General features: G+C 35.9%; 1 protein-coding gene across 3 annotated transcripts in view; it reads right to left on the reverse strand.

The window, feature by feature from the left end:
- NTN4 (netrin 4) overlaps positions 1-21,081 on the reverse strand; it is a 36,946-nt gene that overhangs the window by 2,010 nt on the left and 13,855 nt on the right. For 2 of the 3 annotated variants that reach the window (XM_026693968.2, XM_087968124.1), the window contains exons 3-9: positions 18,818-19,096; positions 11,901-12,027; positions 10,484-10,672; positions 8,634-8,847; positions 7,613-7,728; positions 6,146-6,214; positions 306-476 (exon numbers count right to left, since the gene is read on the reverse strand). In XM_026693968.2, coding sequence (XP_026549753.2) covers positions 306-476; positions 6,146-6,214; positions 7,613-7,728; positions 8,634-8,847; positions 10,484-10,672; positions 11,901-12,027; positions 18,818-19,096 — 1,165 coding nt within the window. The remainder of the gene's footprint in view (positions 1-305; positions 477-6,145; positions 6,215-7,612; positions 7,729-8,633; positions 8,848-10,483; positions 10,673-11,900; positions 12,028-18,817; positions 19,097-21,081) is intronic. The other variant, XM_087968123.1, reaches the window with a different exon arrangement.

Consider the following 21,081-nt stretch of genomic DNA (forward strand, 5'->3'; position numbering starts at 1 on the left):
TGTAAGCAACACCAGAATGTTTCCTTCCTGCCTTCCTTACAGGATTAGGCCAGTAATTTCTTCTAACAGCCAGTTCTCCTAACTGCATAGAATGTTAACAACCAGTTCTAGCAAATAGGTGCGAATTAGTAGAATCCCACCCCTGGCAGTATGGCAGTTTCATTTTCAGAAGCATCAAGCTTTTAGCACATGGAACAAAATGAAATTTATGTAAATATATAAACTATCTGTATAATTTATACAATCAATTAATATAATTAATATTTTATGAAATAAACATGAAATAAATATATATAAAAACCTACCAGGATTAAGTATTGGGCAGGTACAACCTCGGTTAGTCCATGATTCTGGGTAAAGAATCCGTTTTCCTGGGAAAATCTTCAGTTTTGTAGATTTCAGTACTTTCTGGATCATCACATTGACTTCAGCATGAGACCCTTTATCATGAGCAGACAAAATCTTTGCCTTTACCACTGTGGGAAGACAATTTCAGAAGGAAGAATATATCTTCTCTTTTTATTCCACTGGAATGGAATGAAACATAAATATTGACTAAAAACAATATGTGCAGTGTAAATAGATCCTTTCAGAATTATTTTTACTTACTGTTAAAAGCCGTACAGTGATGTTTTATGTATTTCCATATTCCATTGTACACTGCATAATGCATATACACACATGCATACACATACACAAATATATGTGAAACAAGAAGAGAGAAATCAATTGAAGTAGTGTGAGATCCTATCTTTAATACAAGGTTACAACTATAATGGAGCTTGCCCATCATGGTCATGGGTTGAGAGGAGGTTCAGTAAATGAATCAGGGTCATTAAGTGTGCATAGTGTACCTTAGGGTGGGGAAGACCTTGGGTGGCCTAATAAAGGACCAAGATCACCTGCCTCTAGCGTCCCAAGGCCTCCTCCCATCCACTAAGATAACCCATGCTCTGTTTCCCACCCTTTGTGGTCCTCACAGCTGTTTGGGAGTTCTCCATATCAATCCCCTGATACTGACTGGTCACTTTTTAAAGCTCTCCAGTGCTCAGATGTCAGAGTAGGAAAGGAGGTGACCATGTGACAGAAAAGTGGCCAATTTTTTTCTCAGACACTGGCAAAACTGTTTTCCTTTTGTCGCTAAACAGTAGCCTTCTCTCCCCTCTGGAAATAATGGTATGAAGACAATGGGAAATCTCGCCTTCCTATCTGCTTGTCTCCTTTCAGCGAACATATGCAGACAATGAGAATGCAAGCATGTAGGTAGGTAGGCTGCATGCGTTCACTGGGAGGAGGCAAGCATATAGGAAGGTGAGATTTGCCATTGGTTGCATGCTTCCCTTCCCCTCCCATTATTTTCAGGGCAGTGATGGGATTCAATTTTTTTTACTACCGGTTCTGTGTGCATGGCTTGGTGGGCATGGCAGGGGAAGGATACTGTAAAATTTCCAGTCAGAGGTGGTATTTGCTGGTTCTCTGAACTACTCATAATTTCCATTATCGGTTCTCCAGAACTGGTCAGAACCTGCTAAATACCACCTCTGTTCCAGGGAGGAGAGAAAGGTAGCATTTAGCGACAAAAGGTTACTGTAAGACTAGCAGAACTAATGGTGAGGAGGAGGAAAGTGCCAGTGTTTGAGAACACTTTGCCAATGTTTGAGAAAAAGATGGCCGCTTTTCTGCCATGTGGCCCAGCAATGTCCTCCTTTCTTACCCCAGCACTCTGAGCTCTGGAGATCTTTGAAAGGTAAATGAGTGGTTGTTGACAGGGGTGGGAAGGAGCATGTGGAATGCAGGCCCAATGCCTGTGGGGACCTTGTGGAACAAGATAGGGGAGGAATAGGTGGGCATTTTGCTGCATTTTTACAGTTGATCATAAAGGTGAATGACCACAGGGGTGCTGCAACACACACAACTTTGGGACTAGGTTGTGAATACTCTTGGGGTGGGCAGGGTCTGTTGTAATTGTGAACAATCACTAAGTGATCTGTCATAATTTGAGGACTACCTGTATAACTGATTCGTTCTATGGCCTGATTTTAAGAATTATATATTATTGTTTATCTGTTTAGAATACCATGAGTTCTGGCTTATTCATCATTTTAGATTTTTTACATAAAAACAAAAAACTCCAAGTGATGCTTTTCCTCAATATTATTATAAAACAAGTTGATTTCTTACAAGCAAGATAATTCAGACATTTAAAGTTATCTTTGTAAATGAAAAAAACCTTAGAGTTTCTACTTATTTCTTGCCCCACTGAAACATGAGTAGAATTAAAGTTAGAAACCTAGAAATAGTTCTGTCATCACAAATAATTATCAGAAGTAAAGTGATGTACTTTAGGGAAGAATAGAATTCATACCATACATCAAATTATACTGTTTTCATGGAACATCTCTTATTAATAGGACACATATCAATAATAAAATAGATAATCTGTTGGAAAGACTATAAGTAGTACTAAAAATATTTTGGTAGCTTTCCCAGTTTATTAAAAATAAATTCCTAAATCAAAGAGTATAATGTAGCCTAGCAGTTGAAAAATGTAGTCCTCATAAGCAATTTTCCATTTCGAATGATGTTGTCTGCATAATTAGTAAATCATTTCACACTAATATCCAGTTCTGCTAATATTAGAAATAGTCATTTTCATACATACTATTATGTACATTTTTCCCCTGGTATTTTAACATATTTACTGCTAATATCCGTAGCAATATGGGGACATCTACAGGATTTATACTGAAGATAGGATCTTCTGGTAGGAGCAGAGGGAAATCTGCAATCTGCTATTTTTTAAATTGTCAAAAGAATATCTTCTTTATCACAATAGGATTTGCTGCTGATGGTATATTTTGTGCACCTAACACATCATAAGATTATTCTCTATTTCATTGAAACAATGCAGCAGGCAGCAGCTTATAGTTTTTTAACATGACCACAACACATTTGCCTTCTCCCTTATTCTTTGTTTTAACATCCAGTAAAAAAGAAAATATTATGAAATCAATCATATATTTTTTTATTGCTGTTGCACTTGTTCAGATGCTGCCTATAAAGCAGCATCTGAAAAAGCTATAATTAGATGCATGTTATTTGCCTTGAAGCAATTCACAGTAAACTTTGTGACTGTAGACCAGGGGTGGGATTCAAATTTCTTAACAGCCGGTTCTGTGGGTGTGGCCTAATTTGTGGTTGTGGCTTGGTGGTCATGTGACTAGCTGGGCATGGCTTGTATGTAAATATTATAAATATTTATGTAAATATTAAATTTTTTATTTTTTAAAAAAGCAACTTTTATCCAAAACCAGGCAGATTGAGTTGCTCACAGAAGCACAGATTCATTCAGATCTTTCTGCAATCAAATACCTGAGTCTCTCTCATAAAATTCGCTGCAAGCAAACTCACAAAATTAACTCACAATACACCATGTATGTAAATATTGAATTTTTTATAAAAAAAAGAACAACTTTTACTCAAAATCAGGCAGAGCAGGCAGGCAGATTGAATTGCTCACAGAATCACAGATTCTCTTAGACATCTGTGTTTCTGCCATCTGCTACCTGAGTCTGCACTGAATAATAGAAGCTTCAGGCTCAGCTCTGCTTTTAGATTAGCTAGAAAGCAAGAAATCCAACGATTTCCTGCTTTCTAGCTAATCTAAATCTCCCAGCACAGCAGAACAGCTGATGGTCGGGGGAAAAAAAGGAAAAATAGCAACTTAGCAGGCAAGTTTGATGGCGCGCATGCCAGGTAAGGAGTGAGTGGGTGGGGCGGGGTGGGGCCAGCCAGTGGCACAATTTGCTGGTTTTCCATTAGGTAGAATCCCAACCCTGGTGAGAGTGCATTTTGCACACCCATGTAGAGGTTTCCTAAAAACCTTAGCTGTGCCATCTGGACAGCTGACAAGCTCTTCTTTCCTGCTTTTTCAACCTCAGCTGTGCTGTGCAAAGCAGCTGAAGTTGAAAAAGCAGGAAATAAAGGACAGCCAAGAACCTGCATGGGCCAAACGGAGCAGCAGACACTGAACTGGTTCAGTGTCTGCTGCTCTTCAGAGCTACCAGTTCTATAGAACCGGGCCGAACCAGTAGCATCCCACCCCTGCTGTAGACCTTATTCTTATTGATTTCTCCTCAGGCTGCTTTTCAACTTAGTCCAGACTAAGAGAAGTTGCTTCCTTAAAGTAAGACGTATGTAGTTGGAACAAATACAGTTTCCTATTTGAAAGAAGCAAGCTGTTTCTCCAAGCTAAGTCCTACCCTACCCTATAAAGGTTCACAACAAAGATACTTAAAATCATGGTAGAAGTCAAGATGTCTTCTTACCTATCCAGTATAAAATCATTTCTATTTATTTTTGTGAATCATGTTTGTAGGATTAAAGAATTTGAAATGAATAAATGTCTGCTAAGGAATCTTCTGCAAGAAAAAAAATGTACTTGAATCCTGCTATGGTTGCCTGATTTTTTGTAATATCTCTGTCCTTAACACTTGTCTGATTTCATTTCCCTGTCAGGAAAATTCTTGTCCAATTAACTGCTGGCCCTAATGCAACAGTTAAAAGCACTGGAAACCTGCCAAGAAAAACCTGATAATTTGTGCACTTTCCATTTATAGAACAATCAAAATGATACATTAATAACTTCTTAATATCAGGATATACCACCTGCATAACTATAAATAAAAAGTAGACATTGAAAAGTGTTTATAATTTTCTCTAATTTGTTTATTAGAAATGAGTACAAACAGCCTAGTGCTTAGAAACAACATGAGATAGTAAAGTTGTTATGTTATATTGCTTCAGATTTACATAATTAAATGTGCACCATAATTTCCCCCCCTATTTTTAAACTAATTTCTGTAACTGTTCAGCCATACATTAGGCATGAATTTGAAAATTTAATTTTGCCTCATCAGAAGTGCAGCATTCAGCTTAAGTGCAAAGGAACTGTTAGATCTGAGAAAAAGAAACTTGGCAATATACAGTTCAGAAGCTGTCTGTTTTAGAAAATAAAATTATAAGCATAGAGTCAGCTATAAAGTGAGGATGAATTAAAAGAAAAAAATGAATCATTTTTGGAAACATGCTTCTTGGTGCTAGACTACCAAGCAAACACTGAGGGGAAACAGGCATAAATCATCAACATTGCTCACTAAAGATAGAGAAGAAGCAGCATGTGGATTATGCTGTGGTTCTAAGCTAAATGTTAAGCACATTAAAGTGTTTGTATCTAAAGTATTTGTTCAGGTTCCTAAAGTAATAGAACACCAACTATTTTGGATAATTAAAATGTCAGAATATTAACTAGCCAATTAATGAGCTGGGTTGCAAAGAGTAAGGCACCATTGCTCTATTAAAGCTAAATTATATAATATGGAAAGATAAAAAAAACAAATACTAATGGGTTGCATGTCATGAATTAATTCAGACATCTCACTAGAAAAAGAAAAATGCAGAACCTCAATCATTAGAGTTACATGCAGCTACTGCCCTAAAAGACTATGGTTTTCAGTGAAATGGATGACTAGAAAGAAGATATTTAAGAAGATGCAGTAAAGAAGTGCCAACCAAAATATTTTGTATTTTGGCCAAAAGATAAAAGACCAGAAATCTCCTTATGGTAGAACAGTAGCAAAGTGCTAAATGCTGAAGCAGAAAAATGAGTACAAGGCAAGAAAGAAGAGATAATTCAAGGGAGAAAGATCATTAGACAATTTTTCTCATTAGGTTAGTTCCTTTCCTTTTAATCTTCCTGGCATCCCTCAAGACCTGTTTATACCATCAAGCCTGAAGACTTCTTTAAATAGCTGCACTATTGAGATTGAGTTATTCTGCAAATGGATTACTTGGTGATGATGTAGGCTGGGCATACCTTGGATATCCTACTACTGTGGGGAGGAGTTTCCAGTGTTGAAACTCAAGGATCTCAGACTAGATCTTCACAGTCCTTATTTTCTGGCAGAGTAAATATATATAACTTTAATGAACTAGTACTCTAAGGCATTGAAAATTCTGCATATGGTATATAGCGTTATCTATTCCTTATTTTTCCAGTTACAGTAGTTTTGATTAATTTTATATTAATTAGGCTATTCACACACGTGTGAAACATATGGATATATGTGTATGTATTTTGACTCACCATATGTATATTTCATGGCACAAAAGATCTTAAAATTTTGCAGAACTTGGTCTTTACATTCACACTTGCCTGTGGAAACACCAAAACACCTGTTACTATGAATCATTTCTAACTACTATTACATCATATTAAAGTCCCCAAATGCATGATATGGTTGCCCATATTCCCTGAAGTTAACTTGAAAGGAATGTATTATATATAAGAATATATAATACTTAATGTAATGTATTTGGAAGGATATATTTTTTCAAGAAATGGATTATTTTTGCATGAAATACTGTTTGTGTATCATGGTGAGACTGCAAGTCCTGGATTGCTCAGAATATTTGAAGAAGCTCCTTGAAGTCTTAATAGGCTTCAAATGGGGAACATTTTGAAGGAGCTTAATTTTGGGATTAATATTTCTGAAATTCTAGCTATACATTGGATCAATGAATTGCCCACAAATACTAATTACTGTGGAAAGACTATGGGGGGCGGGGAGGTCTCCATCTCCTTTTATGTCAGAGGCATCTGGATGACTACTATGAGAAACAAAATGCTGAAATAAGAAATAACTCTTGGCCTAATCCAGCAGGATTTTCTTGAGTTCTTGTGGCTTTCTCCCCAGGTTTCCAACTGGTCCTTGTTTGTTTCATAAAAGAAATGTAAAACTTCAGAATATATTCTTCCACTACCAACAATTCTTCTAAAATTTATTCAGGAAAAGAAACTTATCATAGGCTAATTCAGACTAAATCTTCTGACACTTCATAGTTTTTCTGTGTGGCATTCTTAACCTTGCTAACAATAATTTCCTCCTTTAGTTAGATGCACTAGAAAGAATATAAAAAGGAAAAAAACTTTATATTTCTGTCCAATCCAATAATATAAATATTAATAAATATTTTGTCATGAAATCACAAGGGATAGCTTACCCAATCCTGCAGGCGATGGTTTTAATGAGATACACTTTCTTTTAATATACCAAGCTAAAATGTTAGAAGGAATTGATTTGGGGAGAAAAGGGAAAAGAAAAGTACCCAACAGTGATACACATAAAAGTCTAAAATCAATAATTTAAACCTAACAATATTAGTTACTTATTTGCATAAAAATTTGGGTTTCAGCACACAGGTAATGTTCATTCCAGAAACAATGAATGGAGAGAGTTTATCGGGGCCAGGAAGGGGATTATGTCCCTCAGAAAAGCAGTATCTTGCCTACCCATGCTCCAATTCTTGCTCAGTTTATTCTTAATTTTCTGGCTTTTTAAAACATAGGCCTAGAAATTTGGGTAATTAAAATCACTTCATCCGAATATGATTCTAGATTAGATCTTGTTTCATTTACCGAAGATTTTGTCTTTTATTTGTGACCTTCTAATGGTTTTCCCACCATTTCTCAAAATCAACTTTTCATTGATTATTTATCAATAAGACTATCCTCCTAATGAGATGACTAGCAGGCCTATGAACACATTCTTACCTGAATGTCGAAGAGCAGAGTATCCTTGTTCTTCCTCCCACTCCCAAGCTACTTCACTCTTGTTACGTACAGCATAGAGACCAGGGATTTCATGGTACCATTCTATGTCTGCATTGCTAAAATCAAAGAAATAATATAAAAATTTTCTTAAGAAATCAGTTCAGTTCAAGCATTATTATAGAGAACTGTTTTTATAAGATTTAAGGAGTCAGAAGTAAGTTAAAAAAAAATAATCATGTTAAGAATTTTCAATCAGCATTGTTTTCTGTTTGTTTATTTTAAAACCTGCTAGAGGTCCGAACTCATTCAATTTTCTCATCAAATATTCTATGTTGTTTTTTGGGTCTTGCAGAAATATAACCAAATCATCAGCAAAGATGATTTTATAAACTTCCTTCTTAATATTCATACCTCTTATTTTCCCACCTTGTCTAATATCTCTATTCAAAACTTCCATCACCAAGATAAACAGCAAAGAGATAAAGGACATCCTTATTTCGTACCCTTTCGGATTTCACATGAGTTAGTTAAGTTAATAACAATTTTTGCTTGCTGTGATGTATAAACAGTTTTGACCCCCTTGAATAAAATTTTCACTAAAGTCCATTTATTCCAGGACTTTAAACATAAAAACCAATTTAAGTGAAGCGAAAGCACCAGCCTGAAGATGGTGAGTGGGACCTCGTTGAAACGTTGCCAAGATACTCTCAATCTTACATGGGAAAAGACCCGAACACGCCAAGACCTGCATACCTGTACCCGTGAAAATCTACGAAAACAAATATGTATGTATGTATGTATGTATGTATGTATGTATGTATGCATCTCAGAAGGAAAAGTCATAATGTTAACTTTGTATATCTTGCAGTCAAGTACTACTAAGCTTTTTTATTTTTGTTCATAAAATAGTGTGAATCTGTAAATTTGTGCTTTTTTTGGTGACCTCTACTTCAGACACAGTATTAAAGGTAAATTCTTGCCCCTTTTATGATAAGTCAATTTGTTCAGTTTTTCTACTCACCTGTTAATGCAGTCTCCATTGATTGAATCACAACTTCCTGCACAATCACATGGTCGACAGCCATAATGTCCAAATCCCCAGTATCCTACCATACACCGATCACACTGAGGACCAGCCACTCCAGGTTTGCAGGGACAATCACCATTGCTAGGGTCACAGAAAGTGCTGTTGCTAAAAGGAAGCATGGCTGATCCAATGGGGTTGCAAGTGCACACTGCAATATCAGAACATACATATGAGAGGCTGTTCTTCATATTCAATATAAATGACAGCTTGCTTTGTTTGCATATTGTTTCTCTTGGTTATTTTTTCCTGAATATTTAATTTATTTATAGTATCCAGGGGAAATATTCCTCTAGAGTCTTCCAAATATTCCTTTAAAGCTTCTCCTGAAAATTATGCTCTTCTCAAATATATGAGTTTACAGCTAAATACGAAGCAAAAAAGGTTAAATTAATTAAATGAGTACATTTCAATCCCAACAATATAGACAGAGCGGGCATTAGGTTCAAGAAGACATGTATAAATTAGGTGTATGAAATAATGTGCACATTATACAGCAAAAGCTTTATTCTAATCTTAGCTCATGTAATAGAATTCAGTTCATTTATAACACTAGAAATAAACATTTGAGGTAAAGGCCAGTGTGTACATAAACATCAGTTGTTTTCCTTCCCATTTTTCTAATATCTCTGCTCATTACATTGATTTCTCTGTTTCAGCTAACTAGAATGTCATGCTTTAAAGGCATCTTTGATTCCATCATTTCTGATTTGGCTGTAACATTACATATTATTTAGATCTTTTTTGGCATCACTCAACAAACTCTGAAGTGCTCTTAATATTTGAAAAGACCAAATTCATTTTAATGTATGTATAGTTGAGGATTTTTATATTATTTGATGTTTACCACTTTATTAATGTGGAAAGCAACTGTATAACAAATGCCAAATGATATCTGTTTGTATTAATTGTGTGAATTACATTTGGCAAACTTTATAAAAAAGATATAAAGAGCTAAATACCACCAGAATCTGTAATCATCTCTCTGCTTAACTGGATACTGAGATTATGAATTAAAACAAACCAATTTACATTTACGAATGTAATCCCCACTTTTAAAAAAAGGGTTCATTGCTGTTTTGTTGTGTTTTTAAGAATTAAGAACAATAAAATTATAAACATGAGATCAGGGTAATGATATAGGTTTAAATTTGAAAAAATACTTTGGGACATATAGGAATGTACATAAAGCATCTATTTGCAATTCATTAGAGGTAATTTGTCAGGATTGTGTAGCTACTTTAAGGAATAAAACAAAGCCTGTTCAATGCATTGTAGATAGAAGTTGTGTTCACTGTACTCTATATTCCTTCTAAACTGAATCCAAAGCACTGCACAATTCATCATCATGCAAAGCACATAATCCCTCTAATGGCAGCTCTAAAATTATATAAATAAGTCTGACCGCTCTATTTGCCTGGGTTAAAGCTAATAAAATTCATGGTTGAACAGAAATGTAGTTGAGATTGAATTAAAACTCAGGTTCCCTTGTTCCAACTCTATGTTGCATGAATATTGTGCCCAGTATTTATTTAGAGAACCTAAAATATTGGTATTAAATAACATGTAAAATAAGTATATTTTAAATTCTCTCCTAAACCATAGCAAGAAATGAACTGTTTCCTCTGCAGTACTTGCTAGTTGTATTTTTTTTTTAATATCCAAAGTATACTAGAATGCATCTTTCAGGTATGTATACATAAAAGAGGCCTAAGGTAAAAACCCTAATATATTAATTTTAGAAATCATCCAAATGTTGGAAGCTTGCAAAATTAGTATTGGCTTACATTTGCAGATGTCAGGAGCAGAAAAAGGCTTTCTAAGATCTCGATAATAGCCTGGCTTGCAACGTTCACAGTGCTGTCCTTCAGTATTATGTTGACAGTTGTCACAAATGCCCCCACTTTGGTTCCCTGATGCCAGCCATGTGTCCATATCAAAGTGACAAGTGTCAGAATGCCCATTGCATTTACAAGCTGAAACATACCCAAGATTAAGGAGGGTGGAAGAGAAAGAAAATCAGGATTTTGTTGTTTTGTAAAGAAAGGTACACAACATGGAAACTGTAAATATTGTAAGCAAATGATATTAGAATATATGCTTTCATAAAATGAGCAGATTGTATTACTGTTTAATTTTTCTAGTATATTTAGCTTGTCATATGTGAAATTGATAAAATTATGATTTTATATGGATGGATAGATGGATGGATAAATAGACAGGTATAATTTTTATTTTAATAATATTTCCAATAAAATACTGTAAAAGCAAGATAATGCAATAAAAATTCATTGTCATTTAAAAATGTTAAATTTAATCAAATTTCAAATAAGTTTTTCTTGGCATACATTTAGGATTATTGTAAACCAGGGGTGTCAAACCCAGGACCCGCGGGTTGGATCCGGCCCACAGGCTGCTTAGATCTGGCCCGTGGGATCACCCCGAAACAGCGAAGGACCGGCCCACAGTGCTTCAGGAGCCCGTTTTCACTGGCAAGAGTGCTCAGGCCACCACAGGTACCCCCTGACACAGGTGATGAGATGGTCATGCCCACTGGCCACACACACACCCTGGTTAAACACAACCCTGATGTTGCCCTCAATGAAATCGAGTTTGACACTACTGCTATAAACAGTGTTTATTTCTAGGTACTTTTTATATTTTAAATGAAGGCTGCAAACCTTCTGGTTTTAATTCAGAAACTTTTATTTAAATGCTATGGGAAAATATAAGTAAGAGTTCCTTGACTTTTCAGTAGACCAAACAATATGACTTTCTTCAATCTGATGCTTTCCATACAGTACTAAATAATCTGTTAAGGACTGTTTTTTAAACCAATGGGCTTTCTCTCAGTATTTTCAAACAGGATCCCATCACTGAGCAATAAATGGAATTAGATTACCTATATTTCCAAATAATATATTCTAGAGCATGATGATTCTAATTCTCAGCTAACATGGTCTATTTGAAATTAGGAGAGTTGTAGTCCATGATATCAAGGCCACCAGTTCAGGGAAACTTCAAATAATACCTTCTCAGTAAGTATCTGTTCTTATTTTTTAAAACTGAGAATCTTTAAGAGGATGCAGATGGTAGTTTTAGTTTTGTCTTGAACTATTTGTCTTGAACTATCATTTGCAGAAGAGAACTTTGTTTTTACGCAATAGCTTATACATTGTTTCATTACTTTGGTCTTATACTTACATTTGCATCCATTTGGAGCACCTGTTCGGCCATTTGCAGCAAGCCATGGTTGGTCATTGTAAAGAGGGGCACAATGCTGACAATGAGTTCCTGCAGTATTATGTTTGCAAATACATCTCCCATGGACCTAACAATTGAAAACAACCATGTCTACAATAGCATGTATACAGATTTCAACATTCAGATATCTCCATTACACAATTTCACAGAATATGTACTACTCTAAAGCAATAAATTTCGTCCCTTTGGAACGAAAATAATTCCTTTTTGAAAACTGATGACTGAGAGCTCATCCAATAGATAATCAGCACACTTCTGTACCATGCATTTCATGGCATGTAATACTTTCTAGTTTTAAGAGTATTTAATATTCTTAATGCTGTTTCCTACACAACCCATTTATAGAATTAAGCAAATGCATAGATGCTGGGAAACTAAGAATAGGGAGAGGCTGCTATAGTTCACACAATAACTATTATTCACATTTCAGTCTTCTATTACATACTTATACTACACAACTTTCTCAACATAGAAGCAATAATACTTAAAAAATTCTGCCAAAAATGAAATGTATTTTTCTGAAAGAAAGAATCACTTAAGCATCACAAACACACCCTGTAGCAAATAAATGATACTGTTGCATTTGTTGAATAATCTTGGAATGACTGATTCCTATTTAATTCTATTTAAAAATAAGATATACATATATTAAACAAACTAGTTTATATAAAATTATACCCATTGTAATTGACCTTCCTTTAAATACTTGTCTGTTCCTTTTTATATTATTTTTCTTAGTATTTTGTAATTTCAGATTTATTTTGGCTCCAAAGTAGTAAAAAAGAGTGGTCATCTGCTTTACACACTTCATGCATCATACTGTATGTGTTGTAGAGTCAAGCTAGAAGATGAAAATGCAATCTGTGGAGGACTAGGAAAAGTATTGTAGACAAAGATATTTTCTTAAGAAGGCCTGATTGTGTTGGGAAACGATTTACAGTATTGCAAGGATATTTATGGAAGCCATATTATAAAATATTCTTACGATCCTGCAGTGCAACATTATTCAATTTTGCTTAGAATATTGTGACAAGGGTATATAATGGCAGGGAAGACTTAATGGACTTAATACTTCAATGTTATTATACCCACATGTCAACTATATGATTTAGGATATTCAAACAAGACATTCAGTTGCATTTGATTTATCATTGCACATATTTACATTGATGATGGAATGTACATATTGAAGCCAGTGTCCTATATAGAGGATTGGAAGTAGAATCCAAGGGAGGCATTCATAACAGTAGGTTTCCTTCCAGCTTCAACGAACGATGACTTTTTGCAGAGACTTCAAGCCCCTAATTCTTATATATAAATGTATTTTGCATGATTACCAATTAACATCTGTAGTTAATTCTGGAATGTAAACATTTCCTTTGGTAGTCCTAAAGATACTTTTTCAAGAGGCAACTGGACTTTCTGGTTTTTCTTTGAAGATGTTTCACTTCTCATCCACAAAGTTTCTTCAGCTCAGAACTGAAGAAGCTTCTTGGATGAGAAGTGATATGTCTTCAAAGAAAAACCAGAAAGTCCAGTTGTCTCTTGAAAAAGCACCTTTGGGACAACCATGACCTGGATGACTGAGAACCTTCATAGACATTTCCTTTTGTAAATATGAAAAATCTCAGTATTCCTGCTCAGTGATATGGAAAAGACAATATCCCATATAGTGCATCATGTGGTACCATATTCATAAAAAGCATGTCAGTTACGAGTTGCATCCCAACATTTCTAGAGGATACTAGATGAACACTGATCTAAATATTTCCATTTGAAAATGTCTTAAGGAATGGCTAAACAGACACATTTCCCAGGCTGTTTCATTATTTTGTGAATCAACACAAGCAAGTTCATTTAACCAGAATCCTTTTACACACATGCTATTTTTCATTCTGTCACTAGACCTTTCCCTTTCACTTCACTCTCAGACTGCTTTTCTTCTTAGCTTGACAGCTCTCTCGTAATGTCATTTATTATGCTATACAACGCAAACAGTGTTACAAAAGTTGACCTATGTAAGATAAACGAGTGACTGATTTTCACACATGAAGACAGTTGCTAGGGCATGTTTCCTTCCATTGCCTTTTTGTTCTTGAATTAATATATTCAATTAGTTCTTTTCAAACTGCCTGTTGTTTTTTAAGAAAATCCCTCATGACTTATGTTCCTCCATATACTGTATCAAGAAAGGAGTGACTAATCAGCTGTAGACTAAGTTGCCTTCTCTATACCCCCTTTTATTATTCTTAATTGTATTGAAAGATGCCTTGGGTTTTAATTTAGAAGTGCAGGGAGGTTTGTTTTTAATAGATGTCAGAGGAATGCATGCTGAAAAAGTAAAAGCCTTTGAAGCAATAGCAAAAAAATAACAGAAGACCATCCTTAGGAAATGGTTTTAAACTATCAATCTTGCACTACACTTTCTTCAAGAGAATGAGAGGCAAAATGCCACAGCAATAAATATATTCTGTTCTGAAACTACACAAAATAAAGGCTTTTTTTTGGTATTGTATGACTTGTCTTGAAGCCACTTTGAAACTGGTTTGATTAACTACATTTTTCTTTTTCTTTTGAGTGTATAATTATACTGTGATTGTGAGAATGTTTAAATGGAAATATATTTATTTATTTATTTGATTTGTCAATCACTTACAAGATAATAGGTATAAGTATAAACATGAGTAAGAATACAGGAAATAGGTACAAATAAATGGGGACAATAGGACAGGGACGGGAGGCACGATGGTGCACTTATGCACGCCCCTTACAGACCTCTTAGGAATGGGGTGAGGTCAAATATATTTCCTAAATAAAAAAGGCTTTTCCAGTTTGGATATTAGCTTTTCTACTATTTCTACTGTTGAATAAGTAATCCTACATCCTATTAAAATTACAAATGAAAGATTTCATTAGATAAAGAATTCATTAACGATAACATTTAAATACCAACAAGTTATACAACTTGAACTAGTTATTTGTCTACATCCACCGACTGACAAAAGTGTAGTATTTTTTAAGAAACTTTAAAAATATTTAAATTAATTATCTGAAAGATTGCTAAGAAGGTAATTTCAATAGCCCTATGACCAGGTCCTAAAAAGGGCTAAGAATTCTGAGACTGAGGTTGTAATGAATTATAAAAAAGAACAAAAAAGGTTTTATTAGATATGCGTGGAACTTGAAGAAAGATAAGGAAATTATCAGAGTGCTTGTGGGAAAAGATGCCAAGAGTTAGATATAATAGGGAGAAGGCTGAACTGCTTAATTACTTCTTTGCATCTCCTTTTAATCAAAAGAAAAAATAGTCCAATCTATCAAAAAATGCACCATGGGGGATAAAAGACAAACAGCAGTCAAATTAGCAAAGATGTTATGAGATAACATGGTGTTTTTAATGAAGTTGCTAGGGCTAGAAGGATTGCATGCCAAGAAATGGAAGGTGTGATTTGGAACCACTAACTGTAATTTTTGAGAACTTCTGGAGTACAGGGGAAATGCCAGAAGACTGTAGTAAAAACTAACATCGTTCCTATTTTTTTTTAAAAAAGGAACAAAGGAAACCCATGAAACTACAGACCAATCAGCTTGACCTTAATATCTGGAAAAATTCTAAAAAAGGTAACCAGCAAGTTGGTAAATGCTTAGAAGAGACAAGGCAATCACTAGAAGTCCACATGGGATTGTGGCAGAATAAACTATTTTTCTGACAAATTGATTAATAGATCAAAAAATGCTTTGGTAAACTTTAGCATTTGTTAAAGTTGACCATAACCTCCCTTCTTAATAAACAAAACAATATGGGATGGATAATCCCACTACCAGGTGGAGTTATAGTGTTTGAACAACCATATCCAGTGCCTGGATCTAAATCTATGTTTACACGGAGGGAGATAGCTCAGGATTCCCTCCTGGATCCAGTCTTCTGCAACATTGATATTATTTACTATATCTTTAATAACACTGAAGTTATTATAGAAATAATCCTTGATTTATGACTGTAATTTAGTCTGGAATTACAGTTGTTACTCTTTGCAGTAGTAATCCTTGGCATCACATGACTACACCTGATTATTCCAATTTTTTTGCTGGAAACTAGAAATAAATGTTGCAATTGTCATGTGACCATGGGACACTGCAAATGGCCATAATAGGGAGAAGGAAAGAAGGCTCAGCAATTTAAAAACATAGCATAGTAGAAAATGGTCAAAAGGTTTCAATCCAATATAGTAAAAAAAAAAAATCTTTAGCATCTGAAATAGGCCCTTTCTACTAGAACAAATGGGGTGAGCTAGTCTGTCTCCAGCAGCTTAGGCAGAGAGTTTGCTACCCAGCAGGCAACCTTTTATGATAATCATAAATTGTGCATGGATAAAGGGAAAAGAACATCATTTATAATTCAAGCAACTGGAAAAAGATCATGGAAAAAAGATCACGGGTATGCTAAAACCTCCAGAAATAAGGAGTGGCATAACCAGTTTCGACAAAGCAGTCAATCAGGAGAAAATTTCTATCTGAAACAAGTGTTCAGGTCCAAGGGACAGATAAATGCATGCAGCCCATATAGGTTTTCAAGAACTTTAATGCCATTTCAAAAGATTGGGATTTGAGGTCCTACTGAATTGATTCAGTAACAACCATTGTATATTTATCTATTTTATTAATAAGCATATCCATTTATATGCATATAAATATGTATGTACATATGTATACCCATTTATATGTATACCCATTCCATTCAAAGTGCTAGCAAGACTTCTGCATCTTCTTTTAGCCTGAGGCACCTGATGACGTAAGCTAAGAGAAGCAAAAGCTGTCATTATAACTGGCTCATCTATATGGAGCCAAATCTTTGTAATTAGTGCCTTTTGCAGAAATGAACTCATAAGTCAATTTTAATTCAAAGTGACCTCAAGTTCCATAAAAACCATAGTATTTGTCACTAAAGTTATGTGGATAATTATATTTTCCAGACAAATCCCTTGAGTTTTTTGGGAGAAGTGAAGAATAATTTGTGTGATTCATGTTAGGATAGGTATTGTTATTACACTAGAGCAGATTAGAATTATAGAATTGTAATTATACAATTATACAAAGTCCTAGACCTCACCTCTCTCTTGTATAACAATATGCTCATATTGTTAAAATAATAGTTGGGTGTGATATAAAAACTAGAATTCCTATTTTTGTAAATTAAACAAATGCCTTTTTTTCTTTGTCTGATATTTTTCTGCTCCAATGGGGGTCTTTGCCCCTTCATATTTAATAGATATGCATATATTAAGTGGAATCATAATCTAAGGCTGAATACAAATAGTAGTATTCCCCAATTAGTCCCATACTAAAGACATTTTTAAATCCTAAGTGCGTTTATTAAATTAGTTTCTTGAACATAATTCTTGAACAGCAGAAGTTGCAAAGAGAAACAAGAAACAAAACTTAAAGCTTCACTCATACTGGATCCTACAGTTTCTAAATATTTTTGACATGGGTACTTCTCAAAATAAAATCAATAAAGCTATTAGCTTGTTCTAGTGTTTGTGTTATGGATCCTAATATAGCTAAGATGTCTGCCAAAATATTGATTGTTAATATACAGTAGTCTGTTTTGACATTATTGGCTGTCACTGTAACATTTTAAAGTATAGGCTCCTAATAAAGAATCATTTTTTCTTCATTATTATTCTAAGGCAGGGGTGTCCAACCTTTCACCTTTCCTGGGCCACATTAGAAGATGAAAATTTGGTTTGGGCCGCACATAATTAAATTAAATAATTAAATTAAATTAAATTAAATTAATAAAATAATAAAATAAAATAAAATTATTATTTATTATTTATTAAAAATTATTTATTTTTATTTTATAATTTTCCCCAAATTTTGCAGGGTGGGGGGAGAAAGCTCGCCCGCCTCGCGCCTACCTCTCCTCCTGCAAATTATTTATTTTTTATTAATTTTCCGGCCAAATTTTGTGGGGTGGGGGGAGGGAAGAAAGCTCTCGCCACGCCTACCTCTCCTCCTGCAAAGGCGGCAGCGGTGGCGGGGGCAGAAGCAGCAGCGGTGGCGGCGGCGGCAACAGCAGAGGGGCAGGGCGGGACTTTTGGGCTGCGGCTGCCCGCCTTTCTATTGCTCACCTCGCCCGCCTCGCGCCTACCTCTCCTCCTGCAAATGCAGCAGCGGCGGCAGCAGTGGCAGGGGCAGAAGCAGCGGCGGCGGCGGGGGCAGAAGCAGCAGCAGCGGTGGTGGCGGCGGGGCAGAAGCAGCAGTGGTGGCAGCGGCGGTGGCAACAGCAGGAGGTGGCAGGGCGGGACTTTTGGGCTGCGGCTGCCCACCTTTTCTGTTGCTCGCCTCGCCCCACCTCGCGCCTACCCTCCTCCTGCAAATGCAGCAGCGGCGGCAGCGGTGGCGGTGGCAGAAGCAACAGCGGCGGGGGCGGCGGCAGGGGCAGAAGCAGCAGCGGCGGCGGGGGCAGAAGCAGCAGCGGCGGCAGTGGCGACGGGGGCAGAAGCAGCAGCGGTGGCGGCGGCGGCGACAACAGCAGGAGGTGGCGGGCGGGACTTTGGGCTGCGGCTGCCCGCCTTTTCTATTGTGCTCGCCTCCCCGCCTCGCGCCTGCCTCTCCTCCTCCTCCTTGCTGGATCTTTCATGAAGGTTGGGGTGGGCGTTGGGTCCGCATTAGAGGCGACCTGGGCCGCATGCGGCCCATGGGCCGCGGGTTGGACAAGCCTGTTCTAAGGCATTTAATATTTCAGAGAAGTCATCTGGAAATTCTAATGTTCCATCAAAATGGCATCTAGTTGAGCACAAGATTTTCAAAGAATTATCTGCTCTTCCAAGATTTGAACATTACAAACTTACCACGTGGAAGACTCCTGCTGCTTTGACAGGCCTAAAACCTTTAAGAGGTGCACAGCGATCTGCATGTCCATTGCAAAAACAGCTCCCCTTCACAATAAAATCATAGATTGCGTAGTAAGTTAGCTGTGGTGGGTTTGCATTCAGATCATTGCTATGACATGGGCAGGATTGTCGCTTAAGCAGTTGTACTCGAAGGTTCGTGATTTTCAACTGTGCCTGAATTTTAAGACTGTAAGGGTCATCAGCAGAGTTTGGAGGTGACAGAGCTCGATATATAACCTGAAAATAATAAATAAATTGAAACTAATCAGTGAAATAAAACAAGTACATCAACTCAGAATTTAAAAATGTTTGTGTATATGACCAGGCTGAGCTTGAGAGAGGGGTTACACTTATGATCAGTTTCAAGTCTCTTTGCACCCACAAGAGATCTAAATCTATCCCGCCTTGAATTCTGTTGACTTTTCAACAGTCAATTTGTTTTGACTGTTAGTAAATCAAATTCTTGAAGAAAGTCTTAGCATATATTCATTTGAACTGCCTTGGCTCCTGATTTCTTGTTCCTGACAGCTTGTGAAGCTGTTAGCACCTCAAACATAGAGCAAGATATAGTTCCTCGCAGATTTTATTTATTGAAAGCCTGTGACCTCTAGACTTTATTTACAAAGATTTTAAATTTTAGATTTTAAGATTGTCATTGTATGAGGGTTTTTAGTGTTGGAAAAATGCCTTTGAATAAACCAATAATAAAGCTCCTAGCTTTGTCCTGTCCTTGAGGCTGTAAAATATTTCACCATGAACAAGATTTCATACATTTATGAAACAGAATTGCTAGCTTGTCTTTCTTCCCTTAATAATAAAGGAATCACACATTTGTATCTATGTTAATCATGAAACAAATAAGTTCTAGATCCAGGGAGAGGAAAAGAAATAATGATCATCTAAATTTCTGTTGAATAATGCTGCAGTAGTTTAGTTTCAATGTACACTACAAACGTGAAATGTAAATACAACTACTCATCTATACCAATCGTTTTGCCATCATAATCCCTGTTCCTGAAGTAAGGATATAACAAATATGTTCCAGTAATATCTCAACATCATCTGAATATATGTATTCTGTATTAAACTGCAGCAGAAGAAGCATGTTTTATGTCCCATCCATTAAAGGCTGTCATCTGGTGGAACCCAGGAAGGAAGGCTTTTCTGTTGTACCACTTTTTCTAGAGAATATCATTCCACACCCGCCACCCCAAGAGATCAGATTGGCTCTGACATTGTAGGCTGTTTACAAGTCTCTGAAAATGTGGTTATGTTCAAAGTATGGGGTTGTAGGATCAGTTGAAGCCCGTGAAATAATTGTATTGAAATGGTTGTATTGGTGACTCTCTCTCTCATTCTCTCTCTCTCTCATTTTTAAAAATCACATCAGCTGATTGATATTTTGAATTTTGTTTGTGTGTTTTCTGCTGTTTTTTGTTGGTTTTGTTTTTTGCTAGCTACTCAGAGCTGCTTGTTTGAGGCAGGTGGCCTTGTGAATTATATAAACGGAACTAAATAAATAAGTTATGCAACCAAACATACTTTGAAACTCAAAAGGTTTAAATCAGGCCATTATGTTTTTATGAATCTGGTTGCAACTTCTGTCTCAGTTTTCCAGGATTTTTTACAGATGATAAATATGAATTGAGCCTAATCACTGGTTCTTTCCTTCAATTTTATAGTATACAATAAATTGTAATCAGCATTGTAAGTCATTGAAAACAGTAATGGATGTCAGACACAAAAATCCAGGATCGCATACAAAGTTCCAATTAAATTAATTTATTGCTTATGCCTATGCACAGAAATGTATTCAAAGTAACATTGAGCACTATTTTGGCACTGGATAAGGATTAACGGAGGGGTTGGATTAAGTCCATTTGTGGCTATATAGAAATTCAGGTTGATTCCTCTCTTGACTCCATTCCCACATTCTGCCACAATTTCACCTATAATGGAAGAAGTAAACTCAAAGATTCTATGGAAAAAAACAACCCTTTTTAAAATAATAAAAGTGATGTACAAATTGACATACAAAACTGATGCAATCTTGTCCAAAGCCTATCTTTTCATTAATTCTAATGGAATGATTTAGTTGGGTTTCTGATTCCACTAGCACACCCAATTGTCAGATTGTTTCACCTTCTAACTGCTGTAGAGATATGGTGTTAATTCCAAAATTGTCATATCTAATCACTTTTTTTTTATCAGGCTGAAGTTTC

This window comes from Notechis scutatus, chromosome 6, assembly GCF_049901735.1.
Source record: "Notechis scutatus isolate UNSWTSFEM ecotype Mainland chromosome 6, rNotScu1.2, whole genome shotgun sequence".
NCBI classification, from domain to species: Eukaryota; Metazoa; Chordata; class Lepidosauria; order Squamata; family Elapidae; genus Notechis; species Notechis scutatus.